Source organism: Bidens hawaiensis, unplaced genomic scaffold (genome assembly GCF_021521415.1).
Source record: "Bidens hawaiensis isolate Kalapana, Puna unplaced genomic scaffold, B.hawaiensis_p1.1 tig00014774_1, whole genome shotgun sequence".
Classification (NCBI taxonomy): domain Eukaryota; kingdom Viridiplantae; phylum Streptophyta; class Magnoliopsida; order Asterales; family Asteraceae; genus Bidens; species Bidens hawaiensis.
This window is the reverse complement of record NW_027492301.1, coordinates 77,992-104,589: the sequence shown is the minus strand read 5'-3', so window position 1 is coordinate 104,589 and position 26,598 is coordinate 77,992. Positions and strand designations below refer to the sequence as shown.

Here is a 26,598-nt window from a genome sequence, read left to right as displayed (position 1 = left end):
ATTACATCGAAACAGAAGACAAGCGGGCAACAAGCTGCGCCGCTACCCCTTTTTGAATTGCAAAACCCAATCTTTTAAAAACTACATTAGTTGATCTTGGAGTCGTAATGTTACTATGCATGACCCGCTGAACACGGGTAAGTAACTCCACAGCTTCAGGCGCGAGGAAACCAAAAGTGTCAAAAGCAAAAGAAATAAATACATGTTGGTTGTTAAGACACGCCTTCTCATGTTTTGCCACCTTGCCTGAAGAAGCTTTTAATGCGGCTTGACCGACTGCGAAACCACTACACCCCAAGCCCACCAAAGGGAAAACCCTTGTTAAATCCACACACACATGTTTTCCTCCTACCCATCCAAACACCAAAATATCAGCCGGTCGAAGATATGATCTTCCCTTCGACGGGTCAGTCAGGAAATTCACAGGTGCTTCTTTCTTAACAGAAATTCCGGCCCACCTGAATATATCAAAGAGCACATCCCTAACCAGATCGTGTCGGTATTTGAACCCTGGGAGCTCTTTACAGTGCACCGCATGCTCCCCATATGAGTCTAAACACGCCTTACGACAAGTAGTACAATGCAAAGATATTGAGAAATAGAAACCGAATTCGAGATTACTTTTAGCATGTCTTATTTAACAATGTTTGAATTCGTTACCATTTCTTGAAGAAACTTGTTGTCGGTATGGTATGGATCATTAAACCCGGGCTGCATACCACCATAAGCAACATTCTCCACCACATAGTGCAAGAAAAAAGAAAATGTACTGATCGAGAATTTGATGAAACCACATGACAAACATGTCAGGACCACTTTAAAATATTTTACAAAAGCATTGCTCAGGATACTTTGATTTCAACCACTTATTTTAAACACATATTTTATCAACAACGAAATTAAAATGCTTAAACTAAATCATCAAAATCTTTATTAGAAAACAAACTTTTAAGCTCAAACAATGATTTTGAGCCATAACATATAAATTGGTAGGCTAGACTGCATCATTTTCCCTTATTGATACATGAAAGTTAAAACTGTCTTATAGCCATAACATATAAAATAGTTAAACAAGTCGTATTTCATATTTGATCCTTGTGTTAAGCGCGTCGTTTCTAACGGTTATGCCACGAATTGCCGGTAACTAGCATAAATTCCAAGGACCGGCATTGGTAATATATAATTCTGTAAGGACGAAATCCGTGAGGGACCAAAACAGCAACTAACCCTAACTAAAAACAACGAATCTAAATCGGTGTAACCGTCTTTCTTTCTTTCGCCGGAGCCAAATTATCCAATGGCGGAAGGCAATAATAATAATAATAATATTCAGTCAGCAAGGCGACCGTTAAGAAGAGCAGGCGGCGGAACCCCATCACGCAGCCTCCTTCCTCTCCGCCGTACATCCCACCTCACCAACTCAATTTCCTGCTGGTATGCATAATTTTTTTATTCATTTATTATTATAATTTTGCAATTGATTGGTGTGGTGGTGTTAATTTCAGGTACTGTGACTTTAAGACGTCAGTCTTCAACGAACCCCTCTTCCATTTCGGACGCAAACATTACAGGTCTTTATTAAATTATTATTTATTTTCAAATTTAGCTTTCACTTAATTTTATCAAATTGTATTGTAGGTGGTTGAGAGTATGGTTTTCTATTGGGATGGGTTTCAGCCTTACCACTTTGATCGGGGTTACACTGGTACATCACTGAATTTACTTTCATCTTCGTCCGTTAAAAGCAGCAGCTTTTATCCGACAAGAGAACGCAAATCAATAAACACACACAATGTTTGTTTTTTATCATGTGACTACCAAGTTTGTGTTGGTGTTTTTCTTAACATTTATACTCACATGTTAATTTACATATGAATTAATTACATAATACTCTTATATATTTTTGTTTAATAGTTTGCTGAACGTTCGGTTCGTTTACAGCCCTACGAAAAGATAATCCTTTTCTTTTATTTATTGTTCATCAGATTGTGTTATTGGAAGCAGCTAAAGCTTTAAATCTATACAACGGTCTCCCATGGCTAAACACTATCCTAAACGGATCAATCTTTGGATTCTACTCGTCGGTAATGAAACAATAAAAATAGGCATAACATCTTTTTGTTATTCTTACTTAATCTTATGACACAGGCTTTCAACTATAGCATATCAGTTGCTGATATTGGATACATGTGCATATCAACCATCATATCTGTATCTATACATGAACTTGGACACGCGCTTGCTGCTACAAGGTTGTTACTGAACTATTTATATGTTTTTAAATAATTTTATATATCATTTAGAAAATGGATCTTATACCTGATCCTGTATCAGTGAGGGCATACAAATTGAGTACACTGCCCTGTTTTTGGCAGTTCTATTTCCAGGTGCTTTGGTAGCTTTTAATTATGACTCGTTACAAATTATACCGCGTGTATCCACACTCAGAATATACTGTGCAGGGATCTGGCATAATGCAGCAGTGAGTCAACCATATGCTATACACTTTAATTTTCTTCATTTATTAAATATTTACATTATATTCTCTTTTGCAGCTTTGTGTACTTTGTGCATTGGCCTTGTTCTTGCTACCGTTTATCTTATATCCACTTTACTCGAACGGTGAAAGCCTCATGGTTTTGGGTGTTTCTGCTGACTCTGCATTGTATGGCTACTTATCTCCCGGTTACTTGATTACCAAGTTAGATGACAATCGTGTTCACACTACTAAAGAGTGGATGGATACAGTTACTTTGTTAGACAAGCAAATGCTTCAAACCACAAATTATAAGGGTTATTGTGTCCCGAATTTAGCGATTGCAGAGAGCAAAATTGCTGAATTTGTGGATAATCGGTTCAAATGTCCAAGCGATCTTACTTTATTCACTACAATTTCATGTATTGATTCGAGGACGGTTAATGATATTAACAGAAATGCAATTGATAATCAACTTATGATGGATAGTGTTTATTGTTTTCCAGCAAATGGCATGTTGGGTGAGAGAAAGTGTGGTAATGGATGGAATAATATTGTGAAAAATGATACCGACTGTTTATGTACACAGGACGAGTCGTGCGCGACTCCAATTCATATGCCAGGTGTCACATGGGTTGAAATTACATTTTCAAAACCTTATTCTAGTGAATGTGCACAAACTGGAGATGAAATCGGCTCGAGTTATAATGAATCCTTGTGTGGCGGAAGTTTTGTTTTCATAGGTGACATCATGTCGATGTCACGCTCGATATGGTTAACCGAATATCGACCTCGTTGGTGGTATGGTTTTGCATATGTTCCTGATTTGGTGGAAAAGTTGTTGGTCAACAGTTTTCATGTGTCATTGATGCTGGCTTTACTCAATAGTTTACCTGTATGTGTTCTTAACCTTTTATTAATGTTTTATAAGTTTAGTGTAATAAAAAATAATATTGTTTTTGTTTGTTGTGAAGGTGTATTATCTTGATGGCGAATCGATACTCGAGGTGGCTCTTTGCTGCTTTGGTTCACTTACACCGACAATAAGAGACGTGGTTCTTCGGTCGTCTTTAGCGGCGGGAACTTTTATTTGTTGTCTTTTGTTTTTGAGGAGTTTATTGTCTGTTATTTCATAAACCTTTTATATGTTTGTAACCGGCACTTGTTCTTTATAAGGGCATCAATGAGCTTTTCGTATATGATTTATGTATCTGCAAAAATTGTGTTGCCAATTGTAGTTAGGAATAAGGCTGTTCATGAAAGCGAAAGAACTCTGGCTTAATAAGCCGGCTCCATTTATTTGTGAAATTGAGGTGAAGGTTATGTTATAGCTTCTGATGGGAGTGAATTTCCAACACGAGACAGACCTAAGAGACTTAGGTTTAGCATAAACTGTTTTGGCCTTCGGGGTCGATCTTGGGTTAAACCAATGAACATGTTTCGTCATGCGGGTTGTGTTCATGCCAATCTGACGGGTTTATGAGTGACCCGTTTGACCCATTTGGTTAATATACATTTTTTTTACTTTTTAAATGTATTTTATATAATAAACTTGAAAATAGTTTGGGCAATTTTTATGCCAAATAGACTTTGAAAAATAAGTTGGCATAGTTTATACATAATTTCTTAAAAAAATTAAAATATTAAGATTAGATTTTGGAGCGTCACTATGTAAACCAAGTTAAATATTTTTTTTTTGTTTCAAATGGTCATGTTAACGTCACCCACAAATATGTTTGTGTTCGTGTTCGTATGTGACATGATTTTTGTTTTCGTGTTAAATTTTCGATTTTGTGTTGGACTCAATCTGCAAACCTGTGAGCACGATCCGTTTAAAAGCCCTATTTTTCATCTCCATTCAACAAATCAGAAAACTTCCGAAGAGCTAGCAGAGCTTGTTTCAGTTGATTTAGTTTAGGATACCTAAACGTTTTTTACGCGGGCTTTTTCAGTTTTATATTTGTGACTGTGTTGAGATAAACTGATATGGCTGCTTCGGAATGCCTATCAGCTTATAACTGTCGCACAGTCACGAATCTTTAAACAAGCCAGCAAGCTCATCAGCTTGAAAAAAACTGAAACTTTATATGAACAAGTTGCCTCTAGACAAATTAGGTCAAGCTATTTGAACAGCCTTAAGGAAATATTATTTGCATCCATATCAACAGACCAGTTTAGAACTGTATTAACTATAGAGGTGAGAAAATGAACGAAATAGCAAACATTCTAAAAGTAGTAAGATAATATCTGTTATATGAATCATGTAATGCCAGATAAATGAAGAGGATCTGCTGATGATACAAAACCAACAAATCCCATGAAGTTGAGCCTATGGCTATGGAGCAAAAGAAATCTTAATAATGTGCCTGTTTTCTGATTAACGTTTCACATTTTCAGGATGACTAAATTATTTGTATCTGCAAAAATTCATGTCTTCTCATTCGTGTCGGTCCAAAAACTTCTCGATCGCCACAGAAAAAGCAGCAAATCCGGCACATCCAAGGCATGCTCCCTTTGGACCACCAGCTTAAATACCAAAAAAAAAAAAAAAAAAAAAAAAAAAAGAAACCTGTATTAGAATAATAACAGATAACACACTACAACATTTTCATGAAACCAAATTATCTGGCCCATGTTATTTAAGTCTATTTCTTCTTTTGTTATAAGACTGTAACATACGTGTCAGGAGTAAAAAGATTATATTCTGTATGATAGTTAATAACTATACCCTAATTTGGTTATTATCTAGCTAAATATGCTATGCATACATTCAAAGTCGGTTGCACTGCACATAAGGGTAAGGAATTAAGGAATTAAACAGCAAGCCGTTATAAGTGAGTAGAGAGATATATGCATACTAAAATATACATTTATTCTTAAATTGCTGAAATTTACATGGTGACTTAAGTGTCTCATTTTCGTCTGCAAATAAGAAAATCAAATAAACAAGGCCTACTATTTGTAACCTGTTCTGTATGAAACACACAGAATATAATGATTTGAGTTGTGAAGTCTGGTCATAGAATTACACATATACATATATCTCCAAGAAATTGTAAAACCTAATCTAATAAATAAGACCTATAGTATACTAAACAATGTAACCAATGATAAAAATAATGCATAATGAATTCTTAAATGCACTTTTGATAGTATTTTGAGGCTTAAAACTATTTGGCATCTAAATGATTATGAATTATGAAGAGCAGCAATAACAAAAGGTTAAAAAAAACTTACTCTTTGCAGAAATTGCACCCCCGGTCACACACCCTGCTATAGCTGAGTTTGTAATGTCATGTTTCGCCCGAGCCTTTAAACGAACAAAAACCAAAAATCAGTACCAATAACATGATTAAAAAAACAATCAATAGACAGATTAATAAATTGGCAGTAGCATCTTGCCTTTTCAACAACACATTCAGCAGCCGAGAAAATTAATCCCATAACGGCAAACGCTTTGCAGGAATGCCAACTCCTACCACCCATCTGCTTTGCAGTATAAACAAACAGCTGTCGACCCGTCATCTGCTCCTGGTGTATTGGATTATCCAATGCACCAAGAAACAATCCCATTGCCATCCCAAGCCCACCCCCTGCACCATGTAAATAACCCCTGATTGTCATACAAGACCAAGTTTATCTGCCTGCACCTAGTTTAGAGGTGCAAATACTGGTTAACCGATTTCTGGGCTATCAGTTATTAACCGAGCCGGCTTTTGGTCAAACAGTGGTTTCAGTTCCTAACCAGTTTTTGAGTAGAAAATCCCTAACCTATGTAACCAGTTTGGGTTGGTAATTAAATTGGTTAACCAGTATTAACCTATGTTTGGTTAACCGATAATAACCAATTGAAATTAACCTTATTAACAGTAATCTTATTAAGCTATGTTCAATCGACCAGTTTTGATTCCGAACCAGTTCCTGCAAGAAAACACCTAACCGGTCCCTAACCTCCGATTTTTTTTTTCACAACCGAACCGAGTTCACCCATACCGATTAATAACCGGTTTCGGTTTTGGGTCGGGTTCGGTTAAGTGGTTACATTTTGCACCCGTAACCTAATTGGAATCAGTGAAGCGTAATTATTGCTGATTTGGATGTACTAAGTAAAAAGTAAGCGCCTTTTAAAAATAAAGATTTTGCAATTGTGTTGTTGTTATAGAGATATGACGATGATAATAATCAGCATAATAATAATAATGTAATAAAGAAAGAGAGTTAAAGGCAACCCATGACTCCGCTGGCGACACTGCGAACAGCACAGTTGTTCCAAATGTCTTGGCCCCTTACTTCTTCGATTGTAGGCAATCGAATGGGCTCTATTCCAGCAGCTGCTTCATTTGCAGGAGCAGGAGCAGGAGCAGGAGTATTGGATGAATCTTCGGTCATGGTTTATTAGAAGATATCAATCAAATCACGGCGGAGGAAGGGTTCTTGGGTTTTAGTCTTATTTTTAGAGGGAGGGTTTCTGTTATTTATTTAACCTTGTTATCTTTTCTTTTCTTTTCTTTTCTTTTCAGTGAAGAAAAATCATCACAACAATTTTGGTTTACAACATAGAGCTAACTTTTTCAAGGTGTTATGATACTGCACACTGGTTAAATCCAAGGTGTTAACTGGAACCTCTCGGCATTCATCCGGTTTGGTCCGGTCCAAAACACATATGGGCTTACTGAGGGCAACACACCGTCAATGTTTTAAAAACATGTATTTTACTCGTATCGGATTTGATTAAAAAATGATATAACCAGTTGAACTATGATGTACTCGAAGGTTCAACCGGGTTGAATAGTTTACCCTGTAATTCAAAATAAATACAACTTCAACTTAAAAAAATAACTCAAAAGTATATTAATAAACATCACACATGAACAATGACCGAGTCAAATAAGAAGTTTACACTTTGTATACGAACTTATCAAGTACAAAAGATGTAAAGTATCCAACATTGGATTTGCAAAATACAAAATTGGTTGATTAACGAATCGTCGTTTACTATGTTTACTCGTATCAGTTTTATCCGCTAGGATAAAAGTAATTTTTAAAAAATATGAGCCGCAAAAATTATCAAAAATTTCTTGGTTTTAAACCGGTAATTTAAAAAAAACCGGCGGTACGATATTCTAACAAACCGTCCAAAAATCCCGGCCTCTAAATACCGGTTGCCTTACCAAAATCCGGTATAACCGGTTCAACCGGCCGGTACGAACCGGTTTTTTAAACATTGCACACTGTTGTTGTTTCATATTGCCAACTCAACATGCCATATAAGATTTTAAATCAACCTACAAAAATCTTTATTTTTCCTCTAGTGGTTATCACATATCATTATTTTAAATCACCACCTCATCACCTACTTTTCTATTTATATAATCTAGGTATTTTTACAGATATCCCCTTATTAAGCTCATTAATTACATACTTTCCTGGCCTTAAAAAATTAATTACACATTTCTTCTTTTCATATTAAATTACCTCATTACCCTTTTTAAAATGTTAAAATGTCCTTTATAACCAAAAAATAAAATAAAAATACAAAGAAACTAATTATTAAGAAGAGTTAAATCACTGCATCTTCTCCGACCTGACTTCACGGCTTGATTCTTCTGCGGGTTGCTGGCCAATTCGCACTACCGGAATCCACCGTCATCTTCTTCAACCTACTCTATTTTCCTCTTTCTTTATGTAAATTGCAAACCCTAATTCCACATCCTACCTCCTCCACACCCTCCTCTCATCCACCGTCTCCCTCCACCTAGCCCCACCGGTGACACCGCTTCTTCCAACTGCAACTCCCAAAACGATTGTAGAATCAAATAGTTGCTTAAATCTTGAGCTTACCAGTTGCTTGGGCGGGGTTTCGCTTAAAAACTGAAAACCTGAGTGTGGTGGTGTTCGCCGGAAATTGGATCAAGCAAGCCGGTAAAACGAGATGGATGTGGTGGGATGTGTATGGTAGTTGGTCGTCTTCGGTGACGAACTATGAATCGAGGAGAATGGCAGAGGGAGTGCATGACATGGCGGCGGTGCGCGATTCCTCATCGGAGACGTCGGGTACTCTGCTTACCCTTTGTTTCTTTGTTTCGGGGAATTGAAACTTGCATAAATTAATGCAAGTACATATGTAATTTATATATTTTTTATTGTTTTTTTAAATATAAAGGGTAAAATCGTATATCAAAAGGTTAATTTTTATAATTTGGATAAATATGTAATATTTATGTTTTGAAGAAGGGAAATATATAATTGATTTTTATAGTTGGGGATACATGAATTAAAGATGTTTAAGAAGGGGAATATGTGAATGCCCATATTATATCAATGTGAGTAAGGCGACTCTCAACCGTTTTTTTTATTCTTGCTTACAAGCTAATGGTGTCAAGATGGTACCACTCCAATTAAAAAAGTGATTAGTAATTTCTGCTTTTAAATCCAAACGGTGCCATGTGAGCACAATTAGAGATGTTCTAACAGTTACTAACTTACAATTGAGTTGTGTCTTCTTATGGAACTCAACAAAAAAAGAAAAAAGAGAGAGCGGTTATTTCATTAATTAATACAGGATTGGTATCTACTTGTGTTTATAGGACGGCTAACTTAAAACACATGTATCATTTGAGATGATGTTGGATTTTGACTTAAGTTTCTTATCAAAGATGAAATCAACACTAGCTATCTAGATGAGTGAGTTAAACACCTCCAAATGTTTTTGATGACGATCTACTACATGCACGAGGCATGCATTAAACCTTATTTACGTAAAGTCTCAAACTCATAAGAGATGTTTTGGGTACTTGAATGTCATTCGCCCAAGATAATTACAAATATATGTAGCGTTTGTTATGTAATACACTAATAATAATGGACGGAATGGAACGACTCATTTAAATATAAAGAAAATAAGAATGTTTGGTTTAAAATTGAAAAAGAATAGACTATTACCAAAGGAATGCATTTCCTTCTAAAAATAGTCATCTCCATTCCTCCCATTTACCCAGTTTTTTGTTTTTTTTCCATTCATTCATTCATTTCGGGCCTTGTTTATAATATGATGCCAAAGTAAAAGCCGAGCATCAAAAACCTTCTGGTCTGCTCGTGCAACCTGTTATTCCTGTTTGGAAGTGGGAGAACATTGCGATGGACTTCGTCACAAAACTTTCAACCACAAAAAGGCAGCATGATAGCATTTGGGTAATCGTTGATCGATTAACCAAGTCAGCCCATTTCATTCCCATTCGAGAGAAACTTCCAATCAGCTTGCTCAAATCTATGTCAACGAGATTGTTTGTCGCCATGGTATACCTTTGAGTATCATCTCTGATCGTGATGGTCGCTTTGTGTTCTCACTTTTGGAAATTGCTTCAAACTGCTTTGGGAACCCGCTTAGATCTTAGCACTGCTTATCATCCCCAAACGGATGGTCAATCGGAACGAACCATTCAAACCCTTGAGGATATGCTAAGAACTTGTGTACTTGACTTTGGTGGTAATTGGGACACTCATCTTCCGTTGATTGAGTTTTCGTACAACAATAGTCACCACTCGAGCATCAAAATGGCTCCATTTGAAGCACTCTACGACCGCAAATGTCGTTCTCCTATTTGTTGGAACGAGATCGGTGAATCCCAGCTCACCGGACCCGAAATGGTACAAGAGACCGCCGACAAAATTGCTCAAATCCATAATAACCTGCTCGCTGCTAGAAGTCGCCAAAAGTCTTACGCTGATAAGCGACGAGGACCCTTGGAATTCGAAGTTGGTGACCTTGTCCTCCTTAAGGTTTCACCTTGGAAAGGAGTGGTCCGTTTCGGCATGAAGGGTAAACTAGCACCTCGTTTTGTTGGTCCATTTAAGATTCTTGAACGAATTGAAGACGTAGCCTATCGCCTCGAGCTTCCGCAAGAACTCCAAGGCATTTATCCCGTGTTTCATGTTTCAAACCTTCGAAAGTGTTTAGCCGATGAGAACCTTCATATCCCTCTCGACAAAGTGCGTATCGATAAGACAATGCATTTCGTTGAGAAACCGGTGGAAATAATAGATCCAATAAATAAGGAAACCAAGCGTAGCCGAATCCCTTTAGTCCATGTGCGTTGGGAATCTAAGCGCGGTGCAGAATTCACTTGGGAACGTGAAGACCAAATGAAGACTAAGTATCCGCATTTTTTTGCTACGGATGTTAGTTCCTAATTTCGGGACGAAATTTCCTAAAAGTTGGGAATGCTGTGACATTTGTCAATTTTTGAATTTTAAAATTGTGTTTTCGCTTTTATTATGCTTATGTAAACGAATTCTCGTAATTAATAAAACCATGAATTTTTATTGATTATATTATGTTTAACGTATCTATCAAGTGCATTTTAGCCCCTTCACCCTTGTGTTTACAACTTTTGATCACCAAGCCAAACCCGATGGACCAAATTGCAAATACCCAAACCCATCTTCCCTCCCTTTCTTCTCTTCCTCGTCATCACCGACGACACCCCACCCCTTCCATAATTCTGCTTCTTTTGACCCGCAAAATCAGGAATTAAGGACGCTTAACCTCCACGCCAGTCGTCCATATGGAAATAACGAGTACTTGCCAACTAATCGAATCAATTATAATCAAAATCATTTAACTCTTTGGCGCGGCTGATCTTGATCTCGTTAGCCTATAAATACGAGCCTAATATGCAATTAAACAAGCACATAATATCCTCACAATACTGCGAACCTAAGCCCTAAGATAATTGCACCACAGAAGCTGTCAAAGTTGGGTTTTAATCTCGTTTGCAAGCCGTAACCCTGACCCATCGTTTTATTTCAATTCGTAACCGTCTAAGGTAATTGTTACATGCATATGGGTCGGATTTCATAGGGGAACAAAAGCCCTCTGTGAATTTCAATTGACAGAGGGAAAACGATGATCAATTAGGTCACATTTGATCTAGGGTTTATATGATTTGGGGGCTTGTTTGCATATCTGGTTATATGTAATCGTTTCTGTAAGTATTAACGAGTTAGACACTGGCCCAGATGGCCAGTGCAGATCACGCGAAACACCTGAACCGGCCAGGGGCGCGGGTTTGATTCCCCCTGGTCCGGTTTTGTTTATTTTTTTTTTAGTTTTATTGTTTTAATATTATTAACTAAATTATATAAAAACCCTATATTGTTTACACTCGTTTAAGCAAATCGAACCTCAATAATTTCTAAAATAAAATTTCAAATTCATATATTTAAATATATAAATATATATAATCTTTTATATCTATATATATTTCTTTACCTAAACAATAACAAAGATAATAATAATAATATTAATAATAATAATAATAACAACAACAACAACAACGATAATAACAATAAAATTAAATGTGTTTCTTATATTCTTTTTTTTTTCATTTAGTTGAACCTCGTTAAACTATTATAGACTTCATAAAACGTTTTCATAAAAAAGTTGGTACTTATATTTTAAATGTTTCTTTAATAAACAAACATGGCTTTTCAATTATTTTTCTAATGATTAAAATTAATAAAAATTGAATTACACCTTTACCAATAATTTTATGGCATATAACTAATTGCATTAACGACCCCAAATTCGTTGCAAACCCATCTCTTTGTGTCTTGTTCGTTTATTTCGTTCAAGTATTTACTTTAGTTGCGCTTTAATAATTAGGACAAATTGTCGGGAATTATCGCGGGACCAATTAGCTTACTCTAATCTTTATCGGCTTCTCAGTACCGTATTCCTCATTCCAAGTGAGTTCTTCATAACCCCATTTTAACGTTTTATAATATTTTGGGGGTAGCACGTTACAAGTTTTCCTTTCGTTAGTTATGTGATTGTTTGCAAACCGATTCACTTATATCGTACATATTAATATTATTCGTGCATATTGTTTATGATTATACGTGAACTTGCTTGAAATGTGTTTATTGTTTTTATGGTGGAAGTTACGCAAACGCATACACATAGTGGGAGGGTCCGACGGGACGTACCCGCGCCGTCTAACGTTACGACTTCGGTTGTTTACGTAAGGTGGTTTTCATTTCCCCGACTTCAACGGCTTCGGCTAAATGTACGGGAGGACGACATTATTTGATTTCATTTACTTTACGCTTGAATACTTATTGCATTACGATTGTTGAATCGCGAGTTTCCTATATATATGTATACGCAAAAACTTATGAAAACTCGCCAACTTAATTGTTGACAAAATATATTATTTTCAACGTGTTACAGGTTGAACCGATGGTGTGCTAAGGAAGAAGATCACTAGTATGCCTTAGGATATTGAAATAAAGAACTTGTTTACTTTTCGATGAAGTGTTTGTTTTCTTTTATTTATGAACAATGTGTGTACTTTTGATGATATGAAATGAATTAATTATAATTAATGTCGCTTAAATAGCGTTACGAGCTTTGAATGATCTGTACGTTACACCCGGGCGTATTCCGCTTAAAGTCGGGGTGTTACAATGGTAACCAAACAGTGAAATGGAATGGTAATGATCCATTCCATCCCATTGTTCAATATTCCATTACCTCATACCAAACAGATCATATGGGTGTGGATGATATGATAAACGCAAGGTCATCTCTGATAATTTATATCCTTGGTTGAGCCGGATAGGCTCTAACGAATAATGAAATATGTAAACTAATATTTTTAAAACGACATTAACGTTATAACACCGGCTTATACATAGCACTGGCTTGGACTTAGACATTGATCATATCGTTTTCTCTTTTTACGTTTTTGAGCACCAGATAATTGTTTAGGAGGAATAATTGATTAATCGATTGCTAAGCATAAAAAACAAATACAATATAACATATAAGTTTTTCCGTAATTGACCAAATACTAATAAAGAATATGTATCACTCAAGTAATTAAGCATTATATACGGTAACTTATGTATAGTTAAATCGTTAGGTCTAATACAGAATATTTATCACTCAAGTAATTACCCAAATATCCAATCGTTCTAGTGAATAGTGGAACAACCATAAGTAAAATAATTAAATAGTTAAAACTTAAATTCATACTTTGGTGGGTCACTGAGTTGGTGTGGTGGTTGCCAGTGTTATGTTTGGCTGTGTCGGCGTTGGCGGACTGCTGGAGATGGTGCTGACTGGTGACAGAGAACTAAAGAAAGAGGGGGAACGAGAATGACGAAGCATCATTAGAGCTCAGAGATCTTATTTTGATCGACCTTTTCTTTTAACTGATTATTATTTTTTTTATCATTGATTTTGTCATTGTCCCAACAACCTAAAATTTATCCAATGGATTATGAATACAACTTTTTTTTTACCCGACAATTTTAAGAGGGATCAACATCCAATTATAATACATAAGAATTATTTATATACTAGATTATAGGCCACGTGTTACACGGGCTACTTTTAGGTTTTTTTAGTAAGGATAATTTTACTTTCCGCGTGCCACGTTTGACAAGAACAAACGGAATAATAATAAAACTTGACGTTGTCAAATGGAATAATAATAAAACTTGACGAACACACTAATTAATGAATGCAGAAACAACAGTAATTAGTTAGGTTGCTAAATACATAAACACAAATCACAAATTAAACTCACAATGGAATATTAAGGGTTTGAAGGAATGACGGCTACCAAATAGGTCAGACAGTAGGTCATATGTATTTAAGGTGTCCCATCAATTCTAACATTCTTTCTATTTATAGGGACCATGGCATTCTTTCTAGAAATCCTATTCATTAATAAAACAGTAAAATATACATGTAAAAGATCTTCAAGCGCTTTATCGTTGTCGAGCACGCGACGGCTTCTTTGACCTTGTAATCTTTACTCAAGTCTTGGTTTTCTTCGAGCATGCATAATAATTAGAAGAACTTCATAAAATCCCTACCAGCATGCTTGTGATGTTTTATTCAAACTGCATCTTGCTCGACCCACAAGGTTGCTCGGGAACCTTGTTTAAGCAGTGCTCTTCTACAAGTTTGCTTGGTAGCCAAATTTGCTTGCTCAAGGACATTCCTTGCTCAAGGAAGTGTTAGTCTTCTCGGATATAGGATATCTTGCTCGAGGAAGTAAATACCTTGCTCGAAAAATTTCCTATGCAAATTTATAATACAAATGGATGCATTTTATTTATAACTTTGTTATAGATTATGAGTTATTTGTTTTATATCAAAAAATTGTTTTATGCTAATGTTATTTGTGTAACCAAACATAAAATATACCGCTGAAACGCGCGGGCAACAATGGTAGTTTAATACATTTATGAAGTTTGTTGTCGTGAATGCTTTTATGAAAGAGGTCGAGTCTAATTTCAAAACATATCACAGCATTCCTCTCCTCTCACTCAATATCTCATTCCCTCCGTTTCTACCATCCGAATTCAGGGGACAAGTAACTAAGTTGATCATAAACAACAGATTCCTATAAAAAAATCACAATTCAGTATGTTGCATAGAGAGTTCAGAGTAGTATGACAAACTAAGAAGTTCTCATGTAGTCAAGAACAAAACATCAAGAATTGGCACTATTATGAGTATATATATCGATCATGATTTTTATTTTGTCTTGCGGTATGGCCAGAACTCTCATGTATATGAATTTGCAAGAGCCGGAACTCGAGGCCACATATAATAAGGCCATACATGGTTCCTTCATACGCTACATATTTCAAATTTATAGAGATACAATCACTTTGAAGTTCATTATTTGATTTGAATTTCCACACATAGGCATCCTTCCATCCATTTTCCCTCTCTTGAGGAACCCGACTAAAATCATCTATATTCCACAGCGTCGGGGATCTAAAATAAACTTCAGTCTGTTTATTTGTATGCTGATGCAGATCTTGTACCGTCACAGGACAATGTAACCCAGAACACGCTTCCGAAAGTTTGAACACTAGGTAACAACCATATTCTGTATTTTCTAACAACATTTTACTTTTAATTTTGCATTTGATAAGAAATGCTTGTGTTGATAAAAGCTCCGCCACCTTTTGAAATCTGGACTCAGTTGAAGGTTTCAAGTTATAAAGCTTCGCGTTAAAAGAATCACAAAAGGCCTCCTTTGCTGAAAGCATATAATAGGTCAGGCAGACGGGAAGGTGGCATAGATCGGCGGGAAGCCCGGCGCATACCTGATGGTTCGGCCGTCGGTGCCGGGGGCGCAGGCATAGTGGCAGCCGCTGTGGTTGCCATTGTTGGCGCCGCCTCCTCAGCAGCAGTAACCGCCGGCTCCGTGAGAGATGCTGTAAAAATTGCACTCACAGCCGGCGGAGACATCTTCTCAGCCGGAACAGCCTCAGGAAGGCTGGAACCAGCGGAAGCAGGCGCAGGCGCCTGGGTCGACGCCTCGGGAAAGCTGACCGAGCCTACCGTCATTGGCGGGGGAATACTCGCTCCAAATCCACCCTGGAATGCGTCAACATCCACACCTGCACAAACAAAAGTGTTAGAAAAATTTATTTGAAATAAATTTAGACAAGAATCATGATGGTACTTACGGGGTCTCTTGAGCTTGAACGTACGGACGAGCGGGGGCGAACCCGATGGAACCGGCCTCTTGACACCGGTAACCGTCGTCGTCGTTTCCTCCCCGGAGGTAACAGCTATAGCCTCCGGAGCGGTGGTCTCCTCACCACCGGGTTTCCCCGCCACTTCTGCACTATCTGATTCTGAGTCAGATAGGACTACCGGGTCGGCCGTAGAGGCGACCTTCTCCTTGCCTTTCCCGACGGCAGCCTTCTTCTTCCGCACCAGCGGAGGACCTTCTGCGGATTCCTCAGAAGAAGACATGTTAACTCCAGCAGCAGGCACATCATTGAGGGGTTCAGGATAGAAGATAGGCTTACCTGGCCGTCGGTGGCTCAAGATCTCTTGGCCCGGCTGGTAAACCTCCACGAACCGACCCGCGGTCTGCTCTAAGATGGGCAACTCGTTCTCGTCCAGAGCACGAGTACCCATCCGCGCAGGACCATCTTCCTCCCGCGGATTCAGGAGCGACTGAAGATCGTTACCCTCTGAAATCAACAAGAAAGTTAGAAAAAATCGAAGTCAGCAAAAAGAAACAAGACATACCATAAGGGACAGAGTTCGAACCATATTCGAGGACGATTGGAACCTTATCCGCATTCGCCGCCTTCCACACCCGGCTCATCCCCAGCATCACCATCGCCGACTCCGGAAAACGGAAAACCGGGGACTGGACCCGGGATATCTTCGCGAACCATTCCGCCTCCTCGTAGTTGATGGCGGGAAGGTTCGGAAGCGTCTGGCCATTCTTGAACTTCATGGCAATGGGGATGGCTCGAGCGGATATGAAGAAGAACTCTCTTCTCCATGAGCTAAGACTCCGCTCGGTGGTACAAATCTTTAAACCCTTGATACGGGTTGTAAGAGTGTACCACCCTTGGATGCACCTCCAAGTATAGAAGGTCATCAGGCGGTCAACGAGGGGCTCAAGGCCCAGTATCCGGCACACCCACTCAAAGTGCCGGACCTTGGCAATGGCCATGGGGTGCACCTCTGTCAGGTGCACACCGTGCCTCTCTAGGACACGGTACACAAACTTTGTCAACGGAAACCTAAGGTTCCCGTAGACAAAGAACGCAGCATAAACCCCGATCTTGCCACTAGGGGCATCGTACACAGTATGGTGGGGCTCAGGAAACTCAGGCTCGAGAGACTCGAGCATGAACTTCCTGACGATATACTGGTACAGCTCGACAGGAAGAGAACACTGGCATTCGCCAGCAGTCTTCTGATCATCAGCATCGTGAGAAGACATGGTGGAAGAAAGAAGAGATTTCAGAGTAATGCTTTACTGAAAAGAGAAATTCGCCGGAAATTATTGGAGAAGAAGAGATGAAAGTGGAAAGTGTGAATTGCAAATAACCCTCTCCCCCTTTATATAGTAATCGCAATTAATGCGATGAATTTAATACGGAAGAGAGAGAAATCAAAGGTGCAATGAAACTATGACGCGTGGCAAAGGCAAGCTGGCAACAGCTGTCAAAAGGACGTGTGCCAGAGATTTCACGGCTACGCGCCCGAAATCCCGTGCCCACGCGCCTGAAAAAGCAACTGGAATGACCACATAATGTCATGTCGCCATAACTTCTGGCACGTCCTGACACAGTCAGAAGAAACCGTCGCACGACGTTTGAGGTATTGGGTTGTTATCCATCCACCAACTCTTCAAATTTCAAAATTTAAAAATTTGAAGACTAAGGTTCAAAAAAGTAAGCGGGAAAATACCCCTTACCTTGGCAAACAAGTAACCATAAGCCGGGTGTGGGTACAGTGTAAAGGCAAAACCCTTCACATACCTAACACCCGCAGGGAATTGAAGCCAAAATATTTGGCAACCAAGTAACCATAAGACGGGTGCGGGTACAGTGTAAAGGCAAAACCCTTCACATACCTAGCACCCGCAGGGAATGGACGCCAGGAATACCTTGGAAGTAAAGTAACCGTAAGACGGATGCAGGTACAGTGTAAAGGCAAAACCCTTCACATACCTAGCACCCGCTGAGAATTGAAACCAGGAAGGATCTTCTGGGCAATGCTTGTGAAAACGGAAATAATATCCCCGCATAGCGGGAACATCGAGTACTACGTTGTTTGAGGCTCCAAGATGGAATTGGTGGTTTAAACATAATTGATCACTATGTTCAAAAACTACCAGAACCACAGGGAGAATCCGCACAACTAAGACTCAATGCTCCTGACTTGCGAGGAGGTTACAGACCTACCCGCATCATACCCAAAGACCAAGCAGGAAACTCGGGAATTTCTGCAAGTGACAAGGACTTCCGCGGGAAGAACCCCCATGGAAAACCTTACAAAAACCCCTTTTCAAAACCCTTTGCTTAAGTCCAAAAGTTCACCTCACTTTATTAGACATTCGTGAGAAGAACATTGGACTGGGGGGACTTGAAGAGATAGGTCCCAGCAGGGCTCAGTTGGTCCCGCATGACTCACCTTGAACAGGGATGTCTGCGCAAAGACCATCTACTCCCGCAGGACCCACCATGCTCAGAGAAGCCTACGCGCAGTATGCAAGCTGCATACGCAGGGAAAAGCCTCCCAATGGTAAAGTAACCCGCCTGTTCCCGCAGTTGCGGATACAAGCCATCAGGGAAGGCTACCCGCACAGCATAGCTACACGCATAAGGCTTAACACTTACAAATATTCAGTGTCACCTGAAAGAATGAGCAAAGGCGGGAGGGGGAAAACTCCCGCCAAAATGGGCCAGTCCGTATGATGGAGGATCTTTTGCGTGATACCTGACGAGGTAAAGACAAAAGATCTGACCAAGAATGCGACAGCTCACTGACAGCAGCGTGGCAGACAGCACGCCACAGCACTGTGACCAATAGCCGCCGCCTGCCCACCAACTCCTGCCAGACCACGTGCCTAGCCTGCAGTTGGTAGAAGACGAAGAGTGCACGGCACGCCTGCTCTGTGTCAGCCGCTACCTATCCACCACTCACAGGTAGGGCACGTGCATAGGTTACAGTTGGTAGCGTGTTGGGCCGGCTAAACCCCTTGGAAACCCACCTTCGGCTATAAAAGACAGCAAATGGTATTATCATTTCATCATCTACTATCTCGTATAACTTACTTGATAATTGCTCTAATAGTATTCATATACTTTTATATTTAAAGAGCAATATAGACTGATTCTCACGCCGGAGGGTGGTCACAAGGAGGAACCCCCCCCCTTCTCAGTGACGAGCTCACGGTGTCTATTTTGCAGGTTCCCTGAAGTACAACTTACTCTGCTGGACCTAACCTTCGAGGGAAACATTACTTAGCCCCCAGATTACCCATAATCTGCCCGGGGTCACTTAGTGTTTCTTCACATATAATATTGTTTCTTCTTGTTCCTCGGTCTGAACAACTTAAGAAGACTTTTTACACTACCAATATTAGGAGTATGATCATTGGTTTGCAAATATTGTTGCATGGGATCCAAGTTTACTTGTTGGACTTCCGTTAAGTTGTTTTCTTCCGGTTTCACCTGTACAAATATATTAAATTAAAACCATGTCATAATCAAATGCGGAACGTAATGCACAACATGAAATGTAAAGGAAAAAAAAGAAATTAAAAGCTTTGTAAAACTTGCATTGTCAATGGCTCTGAACTCAATGCCTTCAACATAAATGGGACTGTTTCCACAGTAAAAGCTCTTTAACTGAAACTCAAAGTCAGTAGCATTCGATTCCTCATTATTCAAGAAACGATACAATTCAATCGTCATCCACTCATCTTCTCTCCATGTTGCGAAATACGTGTTTAAAGTTTCATTCCCCATTTTGTATGTTAGGTTCACATACATCCGTTTAGCTGCAGATTTTCTTTCACCACAAAACTTAAAGATGAGATGAACACCGTAATTGACACCAGAAGATAAGGATCGACTACTTATCCTTATTTGGACATTCAAATTTAAAATATCTAACATCTCTGCTATTTTATCAAACCTGCACATATATACATGTTAGTTATAAGATATATAATATAATTGTAACTAACAAATCTGTATGTGCACACGAACAAAAGAAAGAACCTTGATTCTGGAACAGAAAGCCACTTATGTGACCAATGATCTTGGTATGAAAATTGGCTTGCTGATACCATTTCATTGATTTCTCCATAAATTCCGAGTGAAAACCACTGTTAAAACAAAATAGAGGAATAAAACCCACTTTCTATTATGTGTAAGACCATTTATATTTGAATCTCTAAATCTCTAAAAAATTATCTACATTAATTTTATCTCGAAATTTTGTTTAACTTCCGATATCTAATTAACCATCTCTATCTTTGAATCTTTTTTTATTATATATTTCTCTTTCTTCCATATTGAGGAACAAACCGAGATTGCTTAAAATATAAACCCAAATACTTAATAAATAATATTAAATTATAAATTAAGGTGGTGAATAGTGGGTCTCTGTATTTAGAGAATCACTATTGCAAAATCTCTAAAATTTAGAGATGGAGACTTATGACGATTTGAATGAAGATGAAATATTGGATGAATCTTTAAAATTAAGAGCATTCTCATTCCTCGTCCTATTTTCAAATACAAAATTACACTAAAAAACGCTATATTTTTTCTCTTATTTTTAATTAAATAATATTTTTTCATACTTTTATCATTATGTTTTCCCTTTCATTCACTCACACTCACTTTAAGCAAATATTAAAAAAATTATAAGGGATAAACAACAGCTTTTTAAATTTACAGAAAAATCACTGTATTTATCTATCCTCTACTCGCAACATCCTAAACTACTCTCTAAGAGTGTTCCCAACAGCTCCTCCAAATTATGTGAGGGCGGATCTATTTTTTTTAGTAAGTAGCTGTGAGTGAATGAGAAAAAAAAATGTTATTATTCATGAGTAAAATTGAAGAAACACTATTTAGCCTCTATAACTTTTTAATATTTGTTGAAAGTAGTTGTGAGTGAAAGAAAGAAAAAAAAGTAATAATAAATATATTAAAAAAATATTATTTAATTAAAAAAGAGAAAAGAAATTTTGTTATTTCTAATATAATTATAACAATGGAAATAGAGAAAATTGTGGGATGCTCTAAATGCATAACATGTTGAGAAAATGAAAAAACCAACAAAGTGGTATAGCGTGGATTTAATTAGTCAACAATTAGTAAGATACATATTATTAGGTCAAAAGATGAAATGTCAATGTTTGAGATCGATAGGGGACCCTTTGTCCACTGAATGTCTTGAGATCTGGATTCCTTGGCCAGTTGGCGAGTGGAGTAGACTTTGTCTAAATGTTTGAGATCGATAGGGGATCCTTGGTCCACTGTTGTGGGTGCCTATAAAAACCGGCCAACTAGTTTGGGTATAATGATAATGAACATGGTCTTCATAGTTTGAGGGTGCTTGTTGTTTTCTTTTTTTTTTTCTGTTGTAATTCTGTTACAAGAACCTGGTGATCAAAAGTATTTTTGTTTCCGTTTTTTCTTTTGTTTCCGTTTTTTCAATTCTTGGATTGTGTTTGAAGTTCAATAATACAAATTGTGCCCTTAAAAGAGAGATTAACATTAAAAGAGGGATAATATCAACTTGTTCAATGTCTGTGATAGCATAGATTTTTTAAGGCTAATATTTGTGACTTACGATATTAATATGACAACAAGGGCGGATCCACTTATCAAATGGGTGGTTCCCCGGAACCACTCTAGTTTCAAAATAATAATAGTGTATTGATATATAGAAATTTAGAGTGAACCACCTTATAAATTAGGAAGGAACCACCCCTAAATACAAAAACACGCGCTGGTCTAGTTGGTAAGTTCAAAGCTTTGTAAACTGGAAGTTGTGGATTCGATTCCGTGCACCTTACAAATTTTAGAACTTTTTTTTTATAATTCAGCCTTATATCAATTTTAGGGTTTTAGATTCATTCGTTAAATGTTAATGGTTCTTGTTATTTGTTAATTGTTCTTGATGTTAATTGTTAAGTTATTTGTGAAATTTTAGTTTTATTTGTTAGATTGCTAGTTTTATTATCTAATAAGCTTTGCCCGAACTATCGAACCGACCCGGATATTTTACATCCAACTCTAAAAGTAGTACATCACCTAAAATAAATTCCTAAAATGACGAAACCCGTTAAAAATATTATGGTCAAGCAAATAAAGTGAGCGTGAAACTCCGGATACAAGACGAGAACTTCAGTGTACGTGTTTAGCTTCGGCGGGGAGGAGATCTTCTAGAATATTTATGTTTTTGCTATAAATAGAACCTTGTTGTTTTATTTATGTGTGTGTTCTTATAGTGTAATCATCCATCCAAGGGTAGCTGACCTTGGGTGGGGTCGGTTCGTTCTTAATATTATAAATCTTTTAATCGATTACGGAGTCGTTCACTATACTTATCATCTTTATTTGTTATTGTTCGATCGTTTGATTTACCGCACCCGTAACAAATCCGTTCGTTTGTCAGATCTGATTTCAGGACCTACACTTGGTATCAGAGTGGGTTTGAATCAATTGATTCAATTTTGTTATTGATATTTGGGTTCTATTTCCGTGATTACCCGCACCGAGACGCTAATTTCTTGAAGACCCGTTGATGTTTTGAAAATAAAGTTTGAAGATCTTGGAAATAATGTTAGAAAATAAAAGTGCACTAGGTTTGTCTTCGTAGATCTGGATTTACAGTCGCCTTAGAGATATGGGTTTATGCGTTTGTGTTCTCCGATTCAAGGTCCAATTGCGAAGTAGATCTGAAAAGGTTGTGTCAACTTGAAACTGTTCAAGCAATACCTTCGGAACATCATATGAATATTGCGAAAACTTCAAGCCACAACTGATTTTTCAAGCAACTAGTCACACATGATTCTTATAAATGATTTAACTTTTCTTGAAACCTAGAAGGTGACAATGATGATACTCGTTTGCCCAATGAATTTGGCCGGCGGCGGTGATGTCACCGGCGATTGATTTTCCGGTCTGTGAGGTTACTGATGATTATAGGTGACAGTTGTTCAAGTTGATAGGTTGGAGATCGATTTTCCGGCAGTTTAGTCTCCGGATACGTGGTGATAATGGCGATTGTTACCCATTGGAGCATGATTCCAGCGGTGATGTGCGAGCTCTAAAAAATCTTCCGATGATAACAACACAGCCAGTGTCGTGTCACCCGCAAGTCACGTGCCTAGCCACTCAAAAGCCGCCGGTGGTGGTTGTTGAGCCTGAACCAAAGCCGAAGCCGAATACCAAGATGGCTAAAGTCAGTTCCAAGAAGAAGCCGGAGTCAAAAGCAGCTGAAACAACTGAAGCTGCGGTGCCTCCGCCGTCTTCTAAGGTTGAAAAGGGGTCAAAAAGCCAAAGGAGATGCTTTGAAGGTAGGAGGAAGATGACGACTGTTGGGTTGTAATTAAGGCCGGATGGTGACCTGAGTATTTATTTCCGGCAGGAGGGGCTGCCGGATTTGGTTTTCCGACGGGGTAATGGCTGTGGAGGTGACATGAAGGTGTCAGAATACGGCTGGTCGGTCAAAGCATTTATTTCCGGTGGCGGCGGTGAACTCCGCCGGGTTTTTTTGGCTGGATTAAAATGGGTGGCAGCTGTGACTTCATCACTAAAGGTATCTTTATGTTTTTGTGCCCTAATATAATTTGCAAAGGGAAATGGGCTTGGGCTAGATTTTTATGAAACCTGTTATGGGCCAAATTTGTTGTTGGGCTGTAACATCATCTGAGCTAGACTATTGTTTTGGGTTATTGAAAACTTTACGGGCTAGAAAGATTAAATTTTTATTTTGGGCCTGATCCAAATAAAGGTAATTCTCTTGATCATTTCGGTTATTACAAGAAATTGTGAACGAGCCACATGTTTGCAAGATGTTTTTGGGCCGAGAAATAATTATATGTTTGGATTGACCAAACTCAAAAAAGTCAAACTTGTTCGAGTTTTCATCATTGTTTAACCGTGTTCAAAGCTTGCTATTTCTAAGGCGTTCGAGAAGTTGGATCCGAAAGGTGAACTTCGAACGAATTAATAAGCTTTGTCATTTGACCGTTGAATTCGGTAATTTGAAATTGATTTGTGGATATTTGAGCTCTTCTCAACCTATATTGCTTAAGATCCGAGAGAATGGATAAAGAGGCGGGAATTTCTTCATGAATGAATTAGGTGGATCATACCTTGAGGGGGGGGGGGGGGTGAATCGAACCGAAGAGGCTTCGATTTATTGGGTGATGTGTGAAGATGCAAGACACGGTTTGAAAACGTTGTATCACAAGTCAATGGGGTGATTGTAAGGCTAATGTTTGTGACTTGCGATATTAATATGACGAAACCCGTTAAATATATTATGGTCAAGCAAATAAAGTGAGCGTGAAAACCGGATACAAGACGAGAGCTTCAATGCACGCGCTTAGTTTTAGCGGGGAGGAGATCTTCTAGAATATTTATGTTTTTGCTATAAATAGGACCTTGTTGCTTTATTTATGTGTGCGTTCTTATGGTGTAATCACTCATCCAAGGGGAGCTCACCTTGGGTGGGGTCGGTTCGTTCTTAATATTATAAATCTTTAATTAATTACGGAGTCGTTCACTATACTTATTATCTTTATTTGTTATTGTTCGATTTACCGTACCCGTCTCGAACATTATCAAGAACAATTCCGTTCGTTTGTCGGATCCGATTTCGGGACCTACAATTTTTTTTTTTACTAATATCTCTTAAGCCTTGCACTAATTTCAAACTACAACCTTACTTTTGTGACATACCACTAAATCAATAGGTTATAAGTTTGTGAAGGATGTATACGATTTTGGAACAAGGACTTCCAACAATTCTAGAGTTATTAGCATTAAAAATGAAAACGATTAAACGAACGACATGAATTAATTATGAAACTCATTGGATATAAATCTTTTTTTTTTCTCCTTTTTAGCAAAACATGCATGGAATATATGAGATAGCAGTACAAGATGATTACCACTTTGCCCTCTGGAATGAGAATTCCTTTAGGGAATGTATCATAAAGATCTTTTCTCTTTTCGGTAGCATAGATTTCCGGGTTTGTTGACATCTGGATTATTTCTCGGTAGTTTTTAGGCAGCTGTGTCTCCCAAAATTCGTATTCTTTCTGTATATATAATATATTGAAACAAATACTATCAGTAAATTCGTTTTCTCCATGAGTTCTACTTTAAGGAATAAAATAAATATGTATCTACAATAATTGGCTTTCAAGTAAATCACCAACTTTATAAAAGTATTTTAAATGTTTCATATGTACTTTGAAAAATGTTGATTCACAAGAACCATATTCCATGAAACCAATTTGTGAAGATCCCACATCTTTTTTGTGTATTGTTTTATGTATCTTTTGATCACTTTTAACAAATACATATAATATGTTTACTATACATACATTGAAAGATAGCCGTACTTTTTGTCGAAAGAATGAAAACTTACTTGGACATCCAATGCTTTCTTGAGATGTATCACCACTTCACGCGCTGTTGGCCGTTCTTCACTGTTGACGTGTAAGCATTTATAAGCAATGTCTGTAAATGCAGCCAATGATTCTGGATCGATTTGTTCTTTTATCCCACCATACACTATCTCATCAATTTTTCCTTCTTCATAGCACCTTTTAGCCAAATGGCTTAAAGACTGAGTGTGATCCTTACAATCCTCGACCCATGCCAATCTTCCACACAATATCTCAAACAAAACCACACCAAATGAATATATATCTGATTTTTTGGTTAAGAAACCTTGTTTGTACTGCGGATCAAGGTAGGCATTGTCACTGACATGTTCCATGTCCTGATCACGTAGTGAGTCTAAAGAAGACAACTCCAATTTCGAAATTTTAGCCTTCCAATAATGATTTAGTAGTATACTAGAGCTTGTAATGTTCCTGTGTACCACCTTCATTCGTGTTACATCACCTAGATGAAGGAATTCCAATCCGCTTGCAACATCGATGCATATCCCGATCCGTTTTATCCATGTAAGATTAGCAGCTTTTAAGTATTTATCAAGACTTCCATTGGGCATATGCTCGTAAACAATGATTTTCTCATCCATATCCTTACAATATCCTAGAAGACCAATGAGATTCTCATGTCTACATTTGAAGAGAATATTAGCTTCTCTCCGAAATTGATGATCTCCTTGATCAAACTTGTTATCCCATCGCTTTGCAACAATGGTGTTGCCTTCACTAGCATTAGCATTATCTTGTGGAAATGGAAGTTCTCCTTTATATGCCTTCCAAAATACACCACTTCCCACACAATTCTTTTCACTAAAGTGTTCTGTGGCAGACTCAATAGCTTTAAGTGAAATATGGAGTTCTTTCAGGACGTATTCCTGTGAACCATGAGACATTCAGTCTGCGAGTTCAAAAGATGGCGTGGAACCTTCTGGCCAGTGGCGAAGCTTAGACTAAGACATCAGGGGGGACTCAAATTTTCGGCCAAAAACGCCTAAATTTACACTACGCATAAAAAAAGTCTGGCAAAAACGGGTAAATTTACACTACTACCCGAAAAAAACCAGGGGGGCCTCCCCCGGCCCTAAGTAAGCTTCGCCAGTGTGGGTAACCCCACTC

At 38.1% G+C, this 26,598-nt stretch overlaps 2 protein-coding genes across 2 annotated transcripts; one reads left to right on the top strand and one right to left on the bottom strand.

Annotated features, from left to right (window-relative positions):
- The first annotated feature begins 1,297 nt into the window (after positions 1 to 1,297).
- On the top strand, positions 1,298 to 3,678 carry LOC143547641 (membrane-bound transcription factor site-2 protease homolog). Its single transcript, XM_077039021.1, has 8 exons — positions 1,298 to 1,434; positions 1,506 to 1,571; positions 1,639 to 1,705; positions 1,986 to 2,084; positions 2,149 to 2,252; positions 2,335 to 2,482; positions 2,556 to 3,371; positions 3,451 to 3,678. Exons 1-8 carry the CDS (start codon positions 1,298 to 1,300, stop codon positions 3,610 to 3,612), a joined length of 1,599 nt encoding a protein of 532 aa, XP_076895136.1. The 3' UTR covers positions 3,613 to 3,678.
- Positions 3,679 to 4,633: 955 nt separating this feature from the next.
- Positions 4,634 to 6,865, bottom strand: LOC143547640 (mitochondrial import inner membrane translocase subunit TIM22-4-like). The gene is made up of 4 exons (XM_077039020.1): positions 6,706 to 6,865; positions 5,879 to 6,069; positions 5,714 to 5,786; positions 4,634 to 5,002 (listed from the first exon to the last, which is right to left on the bottom strand). Exons 1-4 carry the CDS (start codon positions 6,863 to 6,865, stop codon positions 4,914 to 4,916), a joined length of 513 nt encoding a protein of 170 aa, XP_076895135.1. The 3' UTR covers positions 4,634 to 4,913.
- Positions 6,866 to 26,598: the final 19,733 nt, after the last annotated feature.